A 20,000-nucleotide genomic window follows, 5' to 3' on the forward strand; every position below is an offset into this window, starting at 1 on the left:
GCTGAAAGTGAAGAGGACTTGAGGCGTACATACTGATGAAGATCAAAGACCACAGCCTTCAGTATGGATTACACCTCAGCATAAAACAAAAATCCTCACAACTGGACAAATAAGCAACATCATGATAAATGGAGAAAAGACTGAAGTTGTCAAGGATTTCATTTTATTTGGATGCACAGTCAACACCCATGGAAGCAGCAGTCAGGAAATAAAAAGACACATTGCATTGGGCAAATCAGCTGTAAAGGACCTCTTTAAAGTGTTGAAAAGCAAAGATGTCACATTGAAGACTAAGGTGTGCCTGACCCAAGCCATGGTATTTTTGGTCACCTCATATGCATGCAAAAGCTGGACAGTGAATATGGAAGACGGAAGAAGAATCAATGCATTTGAATTATGGTGTTGGCGGAGAATATTGAATATACCACGGACTGCCAGAGAAATGAACAAATCTGTCTTGGAAGTACAGCCTGAATGCTCCTTAGAAGGGAGAATGGCAAGACTTCATCTTACGTACTTTGGACATGTTGTCAGGAGGGATCAGTCCCTGGAGAAGGACATCAGGCTTGGTAAAGTACAGGGTCAGCAGAAAAGAGAAAGACCCTCAGTGAGATGGATTGACAGTGGCTGCAACAGTGGGCTCAAGCATAACAACGACTATTAAGGATGGTGCAGGACCGGGCAGTGTTTCGTTCTGTGGTACGTAGCATCGCTATGAGTCGGAACCAACTCAACAGCACCTAACAGCAACAACAAGAAGGAAACGTGTTCTCCTAGATCTAGGGACTCTTCCAACTACTTTCAGGGATGTCTTGTCTCAACTGAGTGGAGCAAATACCTAATTTTAACTTCTCTCTGCCCCAACAATATTTTCAAACCATGGCTCTTAGTTCCCTGTGTTCTCATCAATGCTTCTCTGTAAATCCATCCCTTGAACTGTGCCCAAGCCTTGATGAGTTCTGCCCCTGCTTGATTTAAAGAGATTAAGAACACAGTTGTGCTTGTTTTCTTACCAGCCATAAAGCAGGAACAATTCACCCAAGGATTCTGCTTACAAAATTTCCACGTATCAAAGATGTCATTCTATTAGAGGACCAGATTTCCCTGGGTGCTCTCAAGTGTTGGTACAGGAGTGGAGCCACAGTCTGTATACAGTATTTGCAGAGTGTCTTATTTCACTTCGATTTACATTGCTGGTTAAAAACTATTACCTTGTATAGCCCTAGTTAGGAATTTTAAATAATGAAGTACACCAGTTGTAACTTGAGGAGATAGAGGAAACTAGAAGAATCAGCACTCATTCTACTGCCCAGAGTTGGGCTAGCTCTTTCGAAAAGCAAAAGTTTGGCTTCATATGTGAGTCACAGGAATCAGAAGTTTCAAATAAGCTCTAAATACCTGGTGAACATTTGTAGGAAAAATGTGTGGAAGTCATTAAAAAAAAAGACCAAACCCATTGCCATCAAATTGATTCGAACTCATAGCAACCCTGTAGGACAGAGTAGAATTGCCCCATAGGTTTCCAGGACTGTAATCTGTACAGATGCAGACTGCCATATCTTTCTCCCGTGGAGCAGCTGGTAGGTTTGAACTGCCAACCTTTCAGTTAGCAGCCAAGCACTGTGACACCAGGTCTCCTTGAAAGTTACCACAGTACTTAGGAAATACTTAACAGTTACCAAAGCTGCAAATTTGTAACCACTTTAATCTTACAGTTTTCAACTAGACTAAATAACCTCAGTGAAGTTCTGACAGTTCTACCTGCTCCCAACACTAAGTTGAATAATTCCATTTCTATTCTACTTTCCCCCATCTCTATCACGTGCCCACCTGAAATTTTATCCTCACCCCGAAATACCAAAATGAATTGTTGGGTGTCTTCACACTTCGCTTAAGGAGGCTTTGTTAGAAAAACCATCTTGCAATGTTTATGACTGGGACAGATTTTAATGCTTTAAAAAAAAAAAAAAAATTTAGTAAACCTCAAATTAACCCATTTATTATTAACCCAAGTCTCATCACCTCCCTCCAGGTGACACGGACAAGCTTAAGTTTGAACTTAACCGCCCCTGGAATCTCAAGTTTCTAGTTGGTTCAGACCCTTACTCAAAGGAAAAAGGGTGTGCTGCATGTGCAAGTTCCAACTAGTTGCCAGGAGCCCCCAAAATGTGGAAATGGAGATCACACTCTTGCTCTTATCTGTTATAATTACTTATCTTAAAGCCCTAGATTCAGTTGGGTTAGACACTCCTCTGAGGAAAACTTAGAAAAATACTTGTTTTCTATCAGTAGAAATCAAACAGACTATGCAGGGAATGCTATAAATTATTAAGAGCAAAGTAGAGGGTAAAGTTGCAATATTTAGCAAATAAAAAATAAAAACTGGATGCCCAGTTAAATTTCAGATAGGTAATCTTAGTATGAGTGTGCCCTGTGCAATATTTGGGACATTAAAGAAAAAAAAACATTCCCATCAAGTCAATTCCAATTCAGCGACCCCTACAGGACTACGTAGAACTGCCCCATATGGTTTCCAAGGAGCGGCTGGTGGATTGGAACTGCCGACTTTTTGGTTAACAGCCATAGCTCTTAACCTCTGCGCTACCAGGGCTCCATTTGAGACACTTTAAAAAATTTTTGTTATTTATCTAAAATTCAAATTTAACCGTACATCCTGTATGTTATCTGGCAACCTTGGTAAATGAGGTAGGGTACAGGGAAAACAATCTTTCAAACAGTTCAAGAGTGAGAACAAAAGCTAAAACCTTTGCCTAAGTCAGTAACAATAAACACAGCTTTATACTGGAAGGGACCTAAGAGATCACCACTATGTTGTACCATGTAGTAAGTGAACTGAACTTTGGCACAACTAACCCTTAGAACACAAAGATTTCTAACACCCTATTTTGAAATCTCAAACTATGTTTTGATGCTTAAATTACTTTGAAAAATACTGTTGATAAGTTTGCCCAGAACTGTCAAATGACCTACGTCTCCCATGGACCCAAACTAAGGCAATTCTCTCAAATGGTGTTAGGGGGTCACAAGAGGAAAATCTGTGTGTGTGTGTGTGTGATTCTGTGACAGAATCCTTGCCTTCCAGGTGGGAGACCCAGGTTTGATTTTCGGCCAGTGCACCTCATGTGCAGCCACTACCTGTCAGTGGAGGCTTGTGTGTTACTATGATGTTGCACAGGTTTCACAAAAAATCCAGACTAAGACAGGCCCAGCAACATTTTGTTCTGTTATGCATGGGGTTGCCATGAGTCAGGCGGCTGATTCAATAGCAGCTAATGTGTAACAATGCAAGTCACACAGATTCAAGAGCAGCTAATGTGTAACAATGTAAGTCGCACATTATGTGCTGGGAAAATTCAATGATTCAGTGTGTACAAAGGACTGCAGCAAGAGTGGAACATACATATCAATACCTAAATATATACCTAAAGCATTAATGGACTTTCTAGGAACCATTAAGTATTTTAATGCCCTGAGGGACTTTTTCAAACATTGCCCATACAAGGGGACCATCTCTTCCCGTGCCCAAACTGCAAATCTCAGTGAGCTACTACTGGTGAGTATATGAGACCTCAGCTGTGTGGGGAAAAAAACTGAAAGCTAGGGTAGGATGGCTGAGTTAACGAGGGCTAAAAGATACAGCAGTGAAGGCAATGCTGCAGCAGCATTTCCCAGCAGGCACTGGGATGCAGCAGCCAGTTGGTTGGGCTCCTTGGTGTTGGTCCTTTGACAGGCATCAAGGTGGCAAATTACTACCCCTTCCTCAATCACTAACTCTATTATTGAGTTCCACATGTCTCACTGTCATCCTGGTTTTAAAGTGAACTGCACTGCACCAATGCAGAGTAAGTTTTTTATTATAAAAATCTTTTCAAAAATTTCAGCTTTTACTGGAGGCCATCTTCTCAAATGGGGACAAGGGCAATTTTCTCTGAAAGTTAAACCCCCTTTAAAAGAGAATGCCAGGACACCCAGCCACAAAACCCCCTTTAAAAGAGAATGCCAGGACACCCAGCCACAATTTGTTAGCCTTCATGTGCAGGAAACAGTTTGCATTCTTAGAAGCATGGAAATATTAATAAAAATTCATATCTACTACATTCAAACCAATAAAAAGAAACAAAGTGATGAGAAAAATAGGAACCAAACAAAGAAAATTCATCTTCTAGTAGGACAGGTATTCAAAGGTTGATTTTGCTAGGTGCTGTCAAGTTGGTTCTGACTCATAGCAACCCTACGTACAACAGAACAAAACACTGCCTAGTCCTGCATCATTCTCACAACATTGCTATGTTTAAGCCCACTATTGTAGCCGCTGTGTCAATCCATCTCATCGAGGGTCTTTCTCTTTCACTGACCCTGTACTTTACCATGCATAAAGTCCTTCTCCAGGGACTGGTCCCTTCTGATAACATGTCCAAAGTACATAAGACAAAATCTGCATAGTATGACAAACTGACAGACGAGTGGTGGAATTCAAAGGTTGCTTCAAATATGTTTAAATTCCAGCTAATTGCAGTGTGATGCACGGCTTTTATATTGCATTTCTCACCATGGTTTTTAACTCCCACCAAATGGCTGGGTGGGACTATGCCAATGAGGTGCTTGTAGTCTAAGCGGATTGGACAGCTTGCTAATAATGTAAATAAGGTGGATGGCACCCTTGAAGGGGTTTTGGGGTGGGAGCATACAAATAAGGTGTTTGGAACCCTAACGAAGTGATAGGTCAATTTTGCCATCTCACTAGGCTTAAAGAGAAACATGGAGAGAAAGAGGGGCTGTAACACAAAAGACAGCAAGAGATAGTGCAAGATGGCTACAGTGGGGCTTGCCGAGCCACAGAGTTAAAAGGTTTAACACTTGCCTGAGAAGGCCCCAGCAGCAGAAGGCCTCCAGCAGGGCCTGGCAGCAGAGGGCGAGAAACTGTCCTGATCAAGGAACCGTGTCCGAATTTCCTATTACTACCAAGTTGATCCCAATCCTGAGTTGTACCCTATTACCTCCCTAATAAACCATTTAACTGTAAGTACAGTTCGTGAATTCTGAGAGACGTGGCAGTGAATTACAGAATTAGCGAGGGGTGGGGTAGTAGCTGATGTGAGAGATGTTGGAGTGGTGCAGTAGTTTGGTTAAAAGTTGGATATTTGGGACATCTTCTGCCTCATAGGAACCAGCTTTGTGCTGATCCTTATAAAAAAAACTATTCATTTCCCGGAATTCACACTAAAATCTCTTGACAGTTCCATTGTAACCATTTTAACTAAACTGCAGCAATGAATGTTCTACCATCAGCCACAAGCTAGTAAGCAAAGGTAACCACTATCCAGAAGTACCAGGTTGCTGAGGGCAATGTATCCTTCTTTTTTATTTTTATATTCTTCTCAACTGCACTTCAGTTTCTAAAGGTCTAAGCCACACAAAGTTCTTTTAGGGATTAAAACAGGAGGGGAAAAGAAGCCAATATCCATCCCTGAAGAAAAGGTAAATCTGTTGCATGACGAACTTTAGCTTCCAAGCAAATTCCAAATCAATGTTCTCCAGTCTGAACATAGTCTTCTGTGACCTGGGATAGGGTGCTCAGATACTGCCAGCTCAGGGCAGCCAAGAGCATGACAAATGACAGGTAAATTGGAGAATAGTGGCTTCGGGAGATGAGCTGACAAGTAGGAAGATTCTGTTGCCTGATGGTGGAGATGATCTGCCTTGTTTTATTAGAAGATGGGTCTGATTTAGGGATTCTATGATAAATCTGTTAAAGAAAGAAGAAAAAATAGTAAGTACTATTGAATACTATATATTTTATAAACATTTTTCTTGTTTACTTCTAAAAGGTAGGTATTTTTATACTCATTTTTTCAATGAGGAAATGGAGGTTCAGAGAGTGTTCTAGTAACTTACCCGAAGTCACTCCACTAATAAGGCAGGGATCAACCCTGGACTGTCTAATCACAAAGTCTATCCTATCAAGCAGGAAAAGAGGCATGAAAGAGCATGTTACACTTAGGGAACTACGGAGAACCTCAAAAGTGGTTGTCTGTGCCTCACTTATCTTCATATCCCCCGATACCTAACAGTACCAGGCACATAGCAGATGCTCAATAAATGTTGGCATAGTTTGAATAAGCTGAAGTACAGTAACATGGAAAAGGGGAAGCAATAATGGAAAGGCAAGACTGGCAAAGCTAGATAAAAGAAGGCAAGAGTAGAAGCAGGGAAACCTAAGAATCATCTAGATTCCTCTCTGTATTTCCATACTTCCCTACCCACCACTTCTCCACAAACCTAAATATTTGCTGAATCCATCTCTTTCTTTCTCTACATCCCTACAATTACTGTCCTAGTTTAGGCCCTTAGTGCCTCTTCTCTGAACTACACCAGCCTCCAAACTGAGTTCCCTGCCTCTATGCCTCAACCCTAAAATCCATTCATCTATTCTCTACACTGTCACCAAAGAGATTTAAAACCTCTGCTTAATACCCTCAGTGGTTCCCTATCACCTACAGAATAAAGTCTGAGCTCCTTAATGTGGAACACAAAGCCTTCCCATGACCTGGACTCAGTGTACATCTCCAGCTTCCTCTGCCATTGCTAACTCCCTCTTAAACTCTAATAACAAACTGCCTAGAGTTGTTTTACACTTATGATGCTATTTCATGGTTCTGAAATAGCATTCACCTTTCTTTGCTCACATCATTCCCTCAGCCTGGAATGCTCCTCCCTCATTTCTTTACCTGGCTAATTCTTACCTATGCCCCTTCTCATCTTCCTACAAAAACCTGCCTGAACCTCTAGGTGGAACCAAGTGCCACTCTCCTGTACGCACCTTATCACTTATACTGAAAATTATCTGTTTGTATGTCTCCCTAACTAGAATGCAAGTTTCAAAAGCACCATGTCTTATTCATCTTATTTATCTCCAGCCTAGAACTGTGCCTGGCACACAGCAGACCCTCATTAAATGTTTACTGAATTGAAGTGGCATACCAGCTAAGAGGTTATTTGAATGGTGATCTGAGTCAAGACTGAGGCAAAACAGGATAAGGAAGACAGAGCAGACATTTTGTAAATTTCTTTTCAAAATTTCTTTAGGTAATGGATATTATTTCCACATTTATTTTATTCTTGCCATTGCTCTCCCTAAAAACAAACTGCAATTTAATAAAATTTAATAAAAAAATATGCATACAACACTATCCTAATGACATCTAATATGCTACAAGACACAGTTATAAAGAGAACAACAGAGGTGAGATGTTGAAATTATGCATGTAAAAACAAGCAATATAAAAGTAAAGTCAAAATTCCCTGTGACTACTACCCCTCAGCCACAGGCTGGTATAATTCCTTTTAGACCTCTTGCTATGTATAAGCCTATATGTACAAACAAAATGTCACGTATATAATATATATGTGAATGTATTATATATAATCATGTATAAAATATATGTGAATCTATATTACAATATGTACATAATTTTATTTTTAAAATAAGCTATAAATCTATTCTGTAATTTGATTTTTTTCACTGATATAATTTTTTCAGTATTTCCAAATGCTAAAACCTACAAAAACCTAAACCTAATACAAGCTGCTTAACATAAATGTATTATAATTTAATAAATTCTCTCCCAATGAAGATTGAAGACAAAAATGCTACAATAAGCATCCTTGCACATTTTCCAATTATTTTTGTAGGATAATGTCTGAGAATTGCTTGGGCAGAGGGTATGTACAGAAAATTTTGGTGGGTATGAAACCACATAACACAAAAGAACACAGAGGCTGCCTACACGTAGGGTTAGGGAGCATAAAGGAGGACACTAGGAACTTTCCCACATTATTGGATCCTATGATTAAGTGGAGGGTAATGTCATTAACCAAAAAAAAGAAGAACGCAGGAATGGCTTTACTTTGATTTAGGGGAGCAGTGTATTGAATTAAGTTTGGGAAATACTGTGTTTGAGGGGCTTGTTGGACAATTGAACAGACCAAGGGGACATTGCATGGTTTAAAATTAGGAAGGGTATGTATCGGTCATATCCTTTCACCATACTTATTCAATCTCTACATGAGCAAATAATCCAAGAAGCTGGACAATATGAAGAATAATGCAGCATCAGGATTGGAGGAAGACTAATCAACAACCTGCAATATGCAGATGACACAACCTTGTTTGCGGAAAGTAAAGAGGGTTTGAAGCACTTATTGATGAAAATTGAAGACTACAGCCCTCAGTATGGATTACACCTCAACATATAGAAAAAAAAAATCTTCACAACTGAACTAATAAGCAACATCATGATAAACTGAGAAAATATTCAAGTTGTCAAGGGTTTCATTTTACTTGGATCCACAATCAATGCCCATGGAAGCAGCAGTTAAGAAATCAAACAACATATTGCACTGGGCAAATCCACTGCAAAAGACCTCTTTAAAGTGTTAAAAAGCAAAGATGTCACTTTGAGGATTATGCTGCGCCTGACCATATTTTCAATCGCCTCATATGCATGCAAAAGCTGGACAATGAGTAAGGAAGACTGAAAAAGAATTGATGCATTTGAATTACGTTGCTGGTGGAGAATACTGAATATACCATGGACTGCAAGAAGAACGAACAATCTGTTTTCGAAGAAGTACAGCCAGAATGCTCCTTAGAAGGGAGAATGGCATGTTATCAGGAGGAACCAGTCCCTGGAGAAGGACGTCAGGCTTGGTAAAGTAGAGGGTCAGCAAAAAAGAGGAAGACCTTCAATGAGATGGAATGACACAGTGGCTGCAAAAATGGGCTCAAACAGCAATGACTGTGAGGATGGCACAAGACTGGGCAGCATTTCATTCTGTTGTACACAGAGTCGCTGTGAATTGGAACCAATTCAATGGCCTCTCATGACATTGGACAATCTAACAAAGCTGTCTGGATGGCAGTCAGAAACACAGAGCTAGAGTTTAAGACCAACATCTGGGCTTGAGTAATAAAATTAAGAGTGATAAGTACATGGTGGCAGTAGAAGCCATGGACATACATAGCTGAGAGTACCTGGGAAGCATTTGTGTGAGAAGAAATGAAAATCAAGATAGAATTCAAGAAAATACCATCATAATGAAGCACACGGAAGAAAAGGAGCCAGAAAGACAAGGGAGCAGACAAAGAGATAAGAGGTTAAGTGGATAATAACTGTGTGACAGAAGTCAAAAAAGTAAAGGACTTCAAGGAGTGAAAGATCTCCAGTGTCAAATGATACAGTAGAATCAAAGAAGATTAAAATAAAATCACTAAATCTGTAAATTAGGAGGTCATCCAATCACTTCAGCAAGAAAAGTTCTAACGACAGCATAGGAACAAGAGCTAGAATAAAGGGGTTTGAGAAAAAAATGGGAGTAAATAACATTAAGTACACATGTTCTTTTGAGAAGCTAGCTGTGGAGGAAAAGAGAGGGAAGAGAGTGAGAAGAAGGTCGAGAGTCATGTTTTGTTCACTTCCTGAAGTGAGTGACCTGGGCATATACAAAGAGGAACGACCAAGTGAAAAGAAAGGGTTTAGGTACAAGAGAGGTGAGATGACAAGTGAGGGCCCCAGGACTGAAGGAGACAGGCGGCAGGGAATAACACTGGACAAGTAGAGGGGTTAGGCTTACACAGGAGAGAGGACCAGAGACAAAAGTTGAAAGAGTTTGCAACACAGAGTCTATATTACTTTCTCTCATGGTTAAAAAGTCTGCTGGGAATGAAGAAAATGTTAACATATAGCAGTGCTTTTCAAACTTCATGTTCATAGGAATCTTGTAAAAGGCAGATTCTGATTCAATAGGTTGGATAGGGACTGAGATTCTACAGTTCTAACAAGCTCCCAAGTGATGCAGACGCTGCAGATCCAAGGACCACAGTGAGTAGCAAGGAAAAATCAGGCTTGAAGAACATGACGATGATTTAGATTAACCACAGTGGGGAGTGAAACGTGATTTTTACTACAGACATGAAAAGGTTGCCCTCGCCAAGAAATTAACTTTGGCAGAGAGGGAACAGAAGTTTCTGTTTGCCTAAAGTGTTTATTTATATCCCAAAATAGCTAGTTGATTTTCTCACAGCTGATAGTTTTCCAGGTAGGTTTTAGGCTGAGGCTGCTAGGAGTATAGCGGGCCCTATAGAGAGTCCACCTGTTCAGCAGGATACGGGGCTTCACTGCAAGTCTTAATTTAAACATTAGAGTGGCATGAGTAGGTCATCTTTAAAGTCCCTTCCAGGTGCATTATTGCTATAACCAGCAAATCCAGAGACCTGACAGAATAAATGTGTCTTCCTTTCCTACTGGAGAAGACACACTTTGTCAGTGAGGAGAAATAGAATCAGTGTTAATATTGGGACACTAGCAAAGAGCCAGGCAATTTCTGGACTTTACACAAAAAGTTAAAATTTAAAACTTTATTTACAAAATGTCCCTAATGCCAACTTTAAAACCATTATCATTGCTTGAGACTTAAAGGTGTATAGACTCAATACTTAAGAAATGCAAGAAATCTTCAGAGATTTTTCTGAATCAAATCACCTTAAGTATTAACATTTCCTCCAAATAACTTGAGTTCAACTATAGTGACTTTAAACAAAATAACTGACACCCTAAACCAGAGGTCAGCAAACTTTTTTTTAAAGGGCCATAAAATATTTCCAGCTTTGCAGGTCACCCTTTTGTTGCAGTTACAGTAATCTCCCCTTTATCTGTGGGGGATACATTCCAAGACCCCCGTGGATGCCTAAAACTGCAGATAGTACTGAACCCTATATATAATGTTTTGTCCTATACATACGCATCTATGATAAAGTTTCATTTATAAATTAAGCCCATAAAAGATTAACAATAGTAACTATTAATAAAATAGAACAATTATAACAATATACTATAATAAAATTTATGTGAATGATGGAGCGGGACAGCGTGAGATTTCAACACACCGCATACTCATTTAACACTTTTGGACCGTAGCTGACTACGGGTAACTGAAATCTCAGAAAGCAAAACCTCAGATTTAACTCTGCCATTGTATTACAAAAGCACCTTCCAAACCAAAAACCAAACCTGTTGCTGTCGAGTTGATTCCAAGTCACAGGGACCCCAAAGGGCAGAGAAGAACTGCCCCATAGGGTTTCCAAGGAGCAGCTGGTGGATTCAAGCTGCCAACCTTTTGGTTAGCAGCTAAATGCTTAACCACTGTACCACCAGGGCTCAAAAAGCAGCCAGTCATAAACAAATGGGTATCGCTGTGTTCCAAGAAACTTTGTTTATAAAACAGCCAGACGTAGTTTAGGGGACCTATGACCTAGTTGTGAATCACAACTAGGATTTAATTCTACTAATCAAATAAACCACTGAATAAAATTCAAATTTAAATAGTGTAACTACCCCCCCAAAATTTTAAAAACAATTTTCTAAAATCACTGATTACAATAAAACTATAAAACTAAAATATTCTCTGAACTACATACTACACAAAATATGTGTCTAATTTATATAAAATGAGGAAACAGTGCCTAATATGACAATATTCAGTTGAAGTACTCCTCAGGGTCATGATTAATAACATAAGCTTTGAAGTCAGGTAGAAATTGGTCCAAATTATGGCTCCACTATTAACCAGCCATGGGCTGGGGCCTTAAGTTTCCTTGATATTAATAGCATCCACGTATTTGGTTGCTATGCCAGGCATATAGCAAGTTCAAGACACATGCTGGCTATATGGTAAACTGGATTGTCCCAAGAGTCCAGCTGTTAGCAATTTTCGGGCCAACAGCTGAGCTCTTTCATCTAGTTACTACAAGAATTTTAGGATTTTTAAAAATTTTGGCATTCTCTAACCATCTACAGTTGCCTCTGGTAGAAATGCTATTTCCAAAATTTGTCAAATAAAAGGTAAAAAGTACAAAGAGAACGAGCAATTAAAAAAAAAAAAGAGAATGAATAATATGTAACAGAAATCAGCGGATATAACTCTCTGTTATATGCGTAACTCTCTGTAAATGCATAACCAGGGGACTGGAAGGGTGTACAAAACTACTGACAGTAGTTAACTCTGGGGAGGGTAAGTAGGAATGAAAAGAGTGTATTATGTTTGCATATACTTCTACACTATTTCAATTTTCAACAAGAACATGCCTAAGGATCGTAACATCCCTCCCCTTACCCACTAGATGCCAATAGCAAACCCCACTCCAGTTGAGACAACCAAAAATGTCTCCCAATATTGCCAAATAAATGTCCCATGAGGGCAAAATCGCCTCCATTTGAAAACCACTGCTCTAGAGGCTAGAGATTAGAGTGTTTACTAGACAAAGTTCTTTCTAGAAAATTGTCTAAGAAAAAGTTATTTTGAATCTAGTCATATACTATACCCTCCAAAGTTGGAGATTTTCTTCAGCACGTTCATTTAGTTTTATTGGATGGTTATGGCATTTAAAGGGAGATTTTTAAGGAAGAAAACTGAGAAATAATTGCAACTTGATGGTTTTCCTTCGCCTAAATGTCCTATTGTGGTTTCTCATGTTAGGCATGTGATACAATGGAAAGTAGTGGATCAGGTGTCAGGAAATGTGGGTTGGGGTCCTAGATCTACTCAGTCACTCATGGCATGAGCATACACAGCCTCAACTTCACATTTCTTATGCCAAACAAGAAGACTGCTTGGCCTCCAACATTATATTCTAGCTCAAAAAATATGATTCTATTTAGGAGCTCCATCCTATATCCTTGCTTTATCTCCTTTCATCAGGGTGCTATGCAGCTCTGAATAATCACTTCCTTGTACATTTATTTTCTCCTAATGAAGTATACAAAATTCCTACCTCTTCTATGCCACAGCATAGTAAATTGTTAGGATCATTTGCAATCCAAATATGAAATATTTCAATAGTGACATTATTTAAATCATATAAAAATAGCTACAAATTATCCAGGTAGTTAAAATAAAAACTCACCTCCTCCATATACTGGTATATTATAGCTTTGACGGCTGGCATATTGGTGGCATCCATCATTAGTGTTACTGCTTGCCCTTTTCGAATTTTCACGACGCCTTTGAATACCTGTTGATTGTTATAACAAGCTGCCAAAGTAGCAATGGCCATTACCTATAAACACCAAGGAGAGAGAAAGAAAAAACACTAATGCATTTCATTTCATGAAAAATTAAGTGATCACCATCACAAAAAGGTGGAATGAGAAATTAACAAAGGGTTTAGGAGATAATAAGTCCCATGAAGAAAGTACGTCAAGATTTTTATCTTTCCTACTTCTCCCTTTCTCAACAACAGACAGAATCAAGTCATCTTTTCAGTCTGCAGTTTTGTCACATAAGTTTCATTTTATACAGAAAAACAAACAAGAAATCCAACATTTTCCATGCTAGAACAATAAGTTATTAGATCTGAAAAAGAGATTTCACAATAATATCTGGGGAGAACTTCTGATTTTAATTGTTTTTCTTCTTCTTTTTCCCACAATGATTATGATTATTATAATGAACATAATCATTATATATTAAAAACAAATAACATGGGGCAAAAAAGATCAGAAAAAGAAAGGGAGCATTTCCTATGTACAAAGGTAAATAAAAAATTATTTCTAGGATAAATCGAAACCTAAGACAGACATACAGATTTTAGTTCCAACCACCAGTCAAGGTTGATCATTAGAACAAGATCAAACCAAATTTCCAAATCAATTAAATCCTATGACTTTATTCACTTATTTTAGTTAATATCTGAAATAATTGGTAAAGGGAATTAAAGAATGTAAGCTCCTAGAATATCAATGGAAGGAGCTCTGGTGGTACAGTGGTCAAGCGCTCAGCTGCAAACCAAAAGGTCATTGGTTTAAACCTACCAGTTGCTCCCTGGGAGAAAGGACAGTCTGCTTCCATAAAGATGACAGCCTTGGAAGCCCTATGGGGCAGTTTTACTCTGTCCTATAGGGTTGCTATGAGTTAGAACCGACTCAACAACGATGAGTTTTGCTTCTTTTTTGTAGGTTTATAGGATCAATACTTTTTTCCAGAGTCACGATAAAAGTACAATAATTAGGTGCTTAATAAAGACTTTTTAAATGGTAACAGCTTCACCCAAGTTTTACTCAGTGCTCCCTGAAAAGCTAGGCTGAAGCCTTAGATTTGTGAAGAAAAGGATATAACTAGTTTATAATAATCAACGCAAATAATCAAATAAAGCAAATCCGGAACAGTCTGGATAAAGAATTAGGCTTAATCTTGAGGATAAGCTGAGTGTAATGGTTGGGAAGCAAAGGAGAAGTGTTGTGAAACTTCAAACATCAAAAGAAAATAAACTAGAGTTATCTTTGAAAAGAATCTTATTTCTGAATTCAGCAGACCAAAATAATAAATATATTCTATCCACTTCCCTTTATCCTCTACTTCCCATTTACTAGAAGAATAGGCCCATTCCATACCTGTGGAACAGCACAGAAGTTAAACACACTTTGGTTTCTAAGTCTTGAAAGGTAGGTGATGACATCTGGGATGTGGTGTAATGCATTGGTTATAAGTTCATTCAAGCACTGGACAGCGAAGTCAATATTCTCTGGTTTAGCAAAATCACTTAGTTTCTTAACATACCTGCTCCAAACCTAGGCAGATAATAGGATTAAAAAACAAGTCAACATGTGAATAGGGGAAAAATTTACAAACAATATTAAAGAACTTTTGTGAATAAGACGCTAAGCTTTCTTAGCTACTGACATCTTTCATCAAGATTAAGTCCATTTCCAAATATTGTATGAGACCACTATTTTAAGAACTCGAGAAATAGTTTAAACAGAGAAGAAAATATTCTTTGATGGTTACGAGAGTGGATAGTAGACGAGAACTATGTTCGGGGAAGGGAAAGACAACACACAATACAAGAGAGGTCAAGACAACTGGACTAAACCAAAAGCAAAGAAGTTTCCTGAATAAACTGAACACTTCGAAGGCACCATAGCAGGGGTGGGGATTTGGGGACCATGGTTTTAGGGGATATCTAGGTCAACTGGCATAATAAAATCTATTAAAAAACACTGCACATCCCACTATGGAGAGTAGTGTCTGGGGTCTTAAAAGCTAGCAAGTGGCCACCTAAGAGGCATCAATTGCTCTCAACCCACCTGGAGCAAAGGAGAATGAAGAACACCAAAGACACAAGGTAATTACGAGCCCAGGAGACAGAAAGGGCCATATAAACCAGAGACTACAACAGCCTGAGACCAGAAGAACTAGATGGTGCCCCACTACAACCAATGACTGCCCTGACAGGGAACACAACAGAGAACCCCTGATGGAGCCGGAGAACAGTGGGATGCAGACCTCAAATTCTCATAAAAAGACCAGACTTAATGGTCTGACTGAGACTAGAAGGACACCAGAGGTCATGGTCCCCAGGCCTTCTGTTAGCCCAAGACTGGAACCATTCCCAAAGCCAACTCTTCAGACAGGGATTGGACTGGACTATAGGATGGAAAATGATGCTGGTGAGGTGTGACTTTCTTGGATCAAGCAGACACATGAGACTATGTGGGCAGCTCCTGTCTGAAGGGGAGATGAGAAGGTAGAAGGGGTCAGAAGCTGGCTGAACAGACACAAAAGCAGAGGGTAGAGAGAAGGAGCATGCTGTCTCATTAGCGGGAGAGCAACTAGGAGTATACAGCAAGGTGTATATAAATTTTTGTAAGAGACTGACTCAATTTGTAAACTTTCACTTAAAGCACAATCAAAAAAAAAAAAAAGATTAGGTCCATCTGTACAAGATACACATACAAAAATCAGTTGGATTCCTCTACACCAACAAAGAGAACATCGAAAAGGAAATCACCAAATCAACACCATCTACAGTAGCTCCCAAGAAGATAAAATACTTAGGAATATATCTAAACAGAGACATAAAAGACCAATACAAAGAAAACTACGAGACACTACTGCAAGAAACCAAAAGAGACCTACGTAAGTGGGAAAACATACCTTGCTCCTGGATAGGAAGACTCAACATTGTAAAAGTGTCTATTCTACCCAAAGTGATCTACAGACACAATGCAATTCCGATCCAAATTCCAACGACATTTTTCAGTGAGATGGAGAAACAAATCACCAATTTCATATGGAAGGGAAAGGGGCCCCGAATAAGTAAAGCATTACTGAAAAAGAAAAACAAAGTGGGAGACCTCACACTACCTGATTTTAGAACATATTATACCACTACAGTAGTCAAAACAGCCTGGTAATGGTATAATAACAGATACATGGACCAATGGAACAGAACTGAGAATCCAGACATAAATCCACCCACATATGAGCAGCTGATATTTGACAAAGGCCCAAAGTCCATGAAATGGGGAAAACACAATCTCTTTAACAAATGGTGCTAGCAACAAGTGGCTAGCCATCTGCAAAAAAATGTAACAAGACCCATACCTTACACCATGCACAAAAACTAACTCAAAACGGATCAAAGACCTAAATATAAAATCTAAAACGATAAAGATCATGGAAGAAGAAATAGGGACAATGCTAGGAGCCCTAATACATGGCATAAACAACATACAAAACATTACTAATAATTCACAAACATCAGAAGAGAAACTAGATAACAGGGATCTCCTAAAAATCTCCTAAAAATCCTATGCTCATCCAAAGACTTCACCAAAAGAGTAAAAAGATTACCTACAGGCTGGGAAAAGTTTTTAGCTATGACAATTTTGATCAGCATCTGATCTCTAAAATCTATATGATACTGCAAAAATCAGTAACAAAAAAACAAATTACTCAATTAAAAAATGAGCGAAGGATATGAACAGGCACTTCACTAAAGAAGACATTCAGGTAGCTAACAGATACACGAGCAAATGCTCACGATCATTAGCCATTAACAAAAAACCAAAACCAAACCCAGTGCTGCTGAGTCGATTCCGACTCATAGCGACCCTACAGGACAGGGTAGAACTGCCCCGTAGAGTTTCCAAGGAGCACCTGGGGGATTCAAACTGCTGACCCTTTGGTTAGCAGCCGTAGCACTTAACCACTATGCCACCAGGGCATTAGCCATTAGAGAAATGCAAATCAAAATTACAATGAGGTTCCATCTCACTCCAACAAGGCTGGCATTAATCCAAAAAACATAAAATAAATGTTGGAGAGGTTATGGAGACACTGGAACACTTATACACTGCTGGTAGGAATATAAAATGGTACAACCACTTTGGAAATCAATTTGGCGCGTCCTTAAAAAGCTAGCAGTAGAACTACCATACAATCCAGCAATTCCACTCCTTGGAATATATGCTACAGAAATAAGAGCCTTTACACAAACAGATATATCCACACCCACATTTGCTGCAGCACTGTTTACAATAGCAAAAAGATGGAAGCATCCAAGGCGCCCATCAACAGGTGAATGGATAAATAATTATGGTATAGTCACACAATGGAATACTACGCATTGATAAAGAACAATGATGAATCCTTGAAACATTTCATAACATGGAGCAATCTGGAAGGCATTATGCTGAGTGAAATTAGTCAACTGCAAAAGGACAAATAATGTATAAGACCACTATTATAAGAACTCAGCATATAGTTTAAACAGAGAAGAAAATATTCTTTGATGGTTATGAGAGTAGAGGGGGAGGGAGGGAAAGGGGTATTCACTAATTAGATGGTAGGCAAGAACTATTGCAGATGAAGGGAAATACAACACACAGTACAGGAGAGGTCAGCACAACTGGACTAAACCAAAAGCAAAGACATTTTCTGAATAAAATGAATGCTTTGAAGGCCAGAGTCGCAGGGGCAGAGGGTTTAGGGACCATGGTTTCAGGGGACATCTACATCAATTGGCATAATAAAATCTATTAAGAAAACATCCTGCATCACACTTTGGTGAGTAGCAACCAGGGTCTTAAATGCTAGCAAGCGGCCATCTAAGATGCATCAATTGATCTCAACCCACCTAGAGCAAAGGAGAATGAAGAACACCAAAGACACAAGGTAATTACAAGCCCAAGAGACAGAAAAAAGCACCTAAATCAGAGACTACATCAGCCTGAAACCAGAACTAGATGGTGCCCAGCTACAACCGATGACTGCCCTGACAGGGAATACAACAGAGAATCCCTGATGGAGCAGGAGAGCAGTGGCAGGCAGGCCTCAAATTCTCATAAAAAGACCACACTTAATGGCCTGACTGAGGCTAGGAAGAGCCCGGAGGTCACGGTCCCCAGACCTTCTGTTAGCCCAAGACTGGAACCATTCCCAAAGCCTCCTCTTCAGATAGGGATTGGGCTAGAGTGTAAGATAGAAAATGATACTGGTGAGATGTGAGCTTCTTGGCTCAAGTAAACACATGAGACTATGTGGGCAGCTTCTGTCTGGAGGGGGACAGAAGCTGGGTAAAGGGACATGAAAACAGAGGGTAGAGAGAAGGAGTGTGTTGTCTCATTAGGGGGAGGGCAACTAGGAGTACATAGCAAGGTGTACATAAATTTCTGTATCAGAGACTGACTTATTTGTAAACTTTCACTTAAAGCACAATAAAAATAAAAATAAATAAATAAATAAAGATTAAGTCCATCTCAAGCTCCATGCAATGACTATTTATGACTACCAGTCAGGGTTGAATCAAAACCTAAGAGTAAGTTAAGTATTCATGGAAGTGCCCCTTTGGGAAAATTAGTGCAGCATGTACTAAGCAATACCTTGATGACCACAGACAAAAGAGGCCTCCTGTTATTCAAATAACATTTGAGTTTTACATACATTTTTTTGCCAACTGTGCCTCCTCCAGGGAGGTATTTTCCTAAGGGAGCTATGCTAATTTAAGAATTCCAAAATTCAGTGCCGTCGATTCGATTCCAACTCATAGCGACGCTACAGGACAGAGTAGAACTGCCCCACAGAGTTTCCAAAGGAGCATCTGATGGATTCGAACTGCCGACCCTTTGGCTAGCAGCCGTAGCACTTAACCACTACACCACTAGGGTTTCCTAATTAAAGAATTAGCACAGTTTTTTTTTTTTTTAATTAGGAAAATACCTGGAAGAGGAGGGTACAGTTGGCAAAAAATGTTTGTAGAACTCGGGCACTATCTGCATAAAAGTACTGTAGACTACCCGTGAAAAATCAGATATATACAAAATCAGCTACAACAATACCAGCTGCCGTCAGGTTGATTCCGACTCATAGAGATCCTATAGGACAGAGTAGAACTTTCCCATAGGGTTTCCAAGGATCAGCTAGTGGATTCGAACTGCCAACCTTTTGGTTAGCAACCAAGCTCTTAACCACTGAGCCACCAGGACTCCTACAACAACACTGCATGCTAAACATTAAACATTCTCAAGATGACTAGAACTCAGAATAATTAATGATTAACATGACATTCCCAATCCTGAAAAGAATGTTGCTGAACAAGCATATTTGGGGAAAATGAGCTAGGTTTATACTGTAAGAACAGTACCTCCCCGGATTTTAGTAACTTGAAAATAAAATATCATCCTGAACTCCAATAATGTAACTTGATGTAAGTTTCCTAAAGAATAATACATATTGTAACTTTATATAACTTTTCAAAAAAAATGAGTAGGCCTCAAAGAACTAGCAGATTGTATGAAAAGTCAAATTTGTTATCCATTCTTAATTTGTACCTAAACCCACTCATACTGATGGTACTAGATTTATTCTACAGAACCTGGAGAAAACATTAATGAGCCCCATGTACCCATCACCCAGCTTCAGTAATAACTGACATATGGATAATCTGTTCCATCTATACTCCCATTCATGAATTATTTTAAAGCCATGAAATTGTATTATTATCCATAAACACTTCACTACGAATTCCAAAGACGAGGAATGTTTCTAGTAGACACATGTGATTATTGAACCCTTGAAATACAGCTAGTGCAAATGAGGAACTGATTTTTTTAATATTATTTTATTGTTGTTGTTGACAATAT

General features: G+C 39.1%; 1 protein-coding gene across 2 annotated transcripts in view; it reads right to left on the reverse strand.

Annotated features, from left to right (window-relative positions):
- Window positions 1–2,882: 2,882 nt before the first annotated feature.
- FDFT1 (farnesyl-diphosphate farnesyltransferase 1) overlaps window positions 2,883–20,000 on the reverse strand; it is a 38,931-nt gene continuing 21,813 nt past the window's right edge. For both annotated transcript variants that reach the window (XM_049866435.1, XM_049866434.1), the window contains 3 exons: window positions 14,469–14,645; window positions 12,983–13,135; window positions 2,883–5,767 (listed from right to left, as the gene is read on the reverse strand). In XM_049866435.1, coding sequence (XP_049722392.1) covers window positions 5,546–5,767; window positions 12,983–13,135; window positions 14,469–14,645 — 552 coding nt within the window. In that variant the 3' untranslated portion in view covers window positions 2,883–5,545. The remainder of the gene's footprint in view (window positions 5,768–12,982; window positions 13,136–14,468; window positions 14,646–20,000) is intronic.

Source organism: Elephas maximus, chromosome 22 (assembly GCF_024166365.1).
Source record: "Elephas maximus indicus isolate mEleMax1 chromosome 22, mEleMax1 primary haplotype, whole genome shotgun sequence".
Lineage (NCBI taxonomy): Eukaryota > Metazoa > Chordata > Mammalia > Proboscidea > Elephantidae > Elephas > Elephas maximus.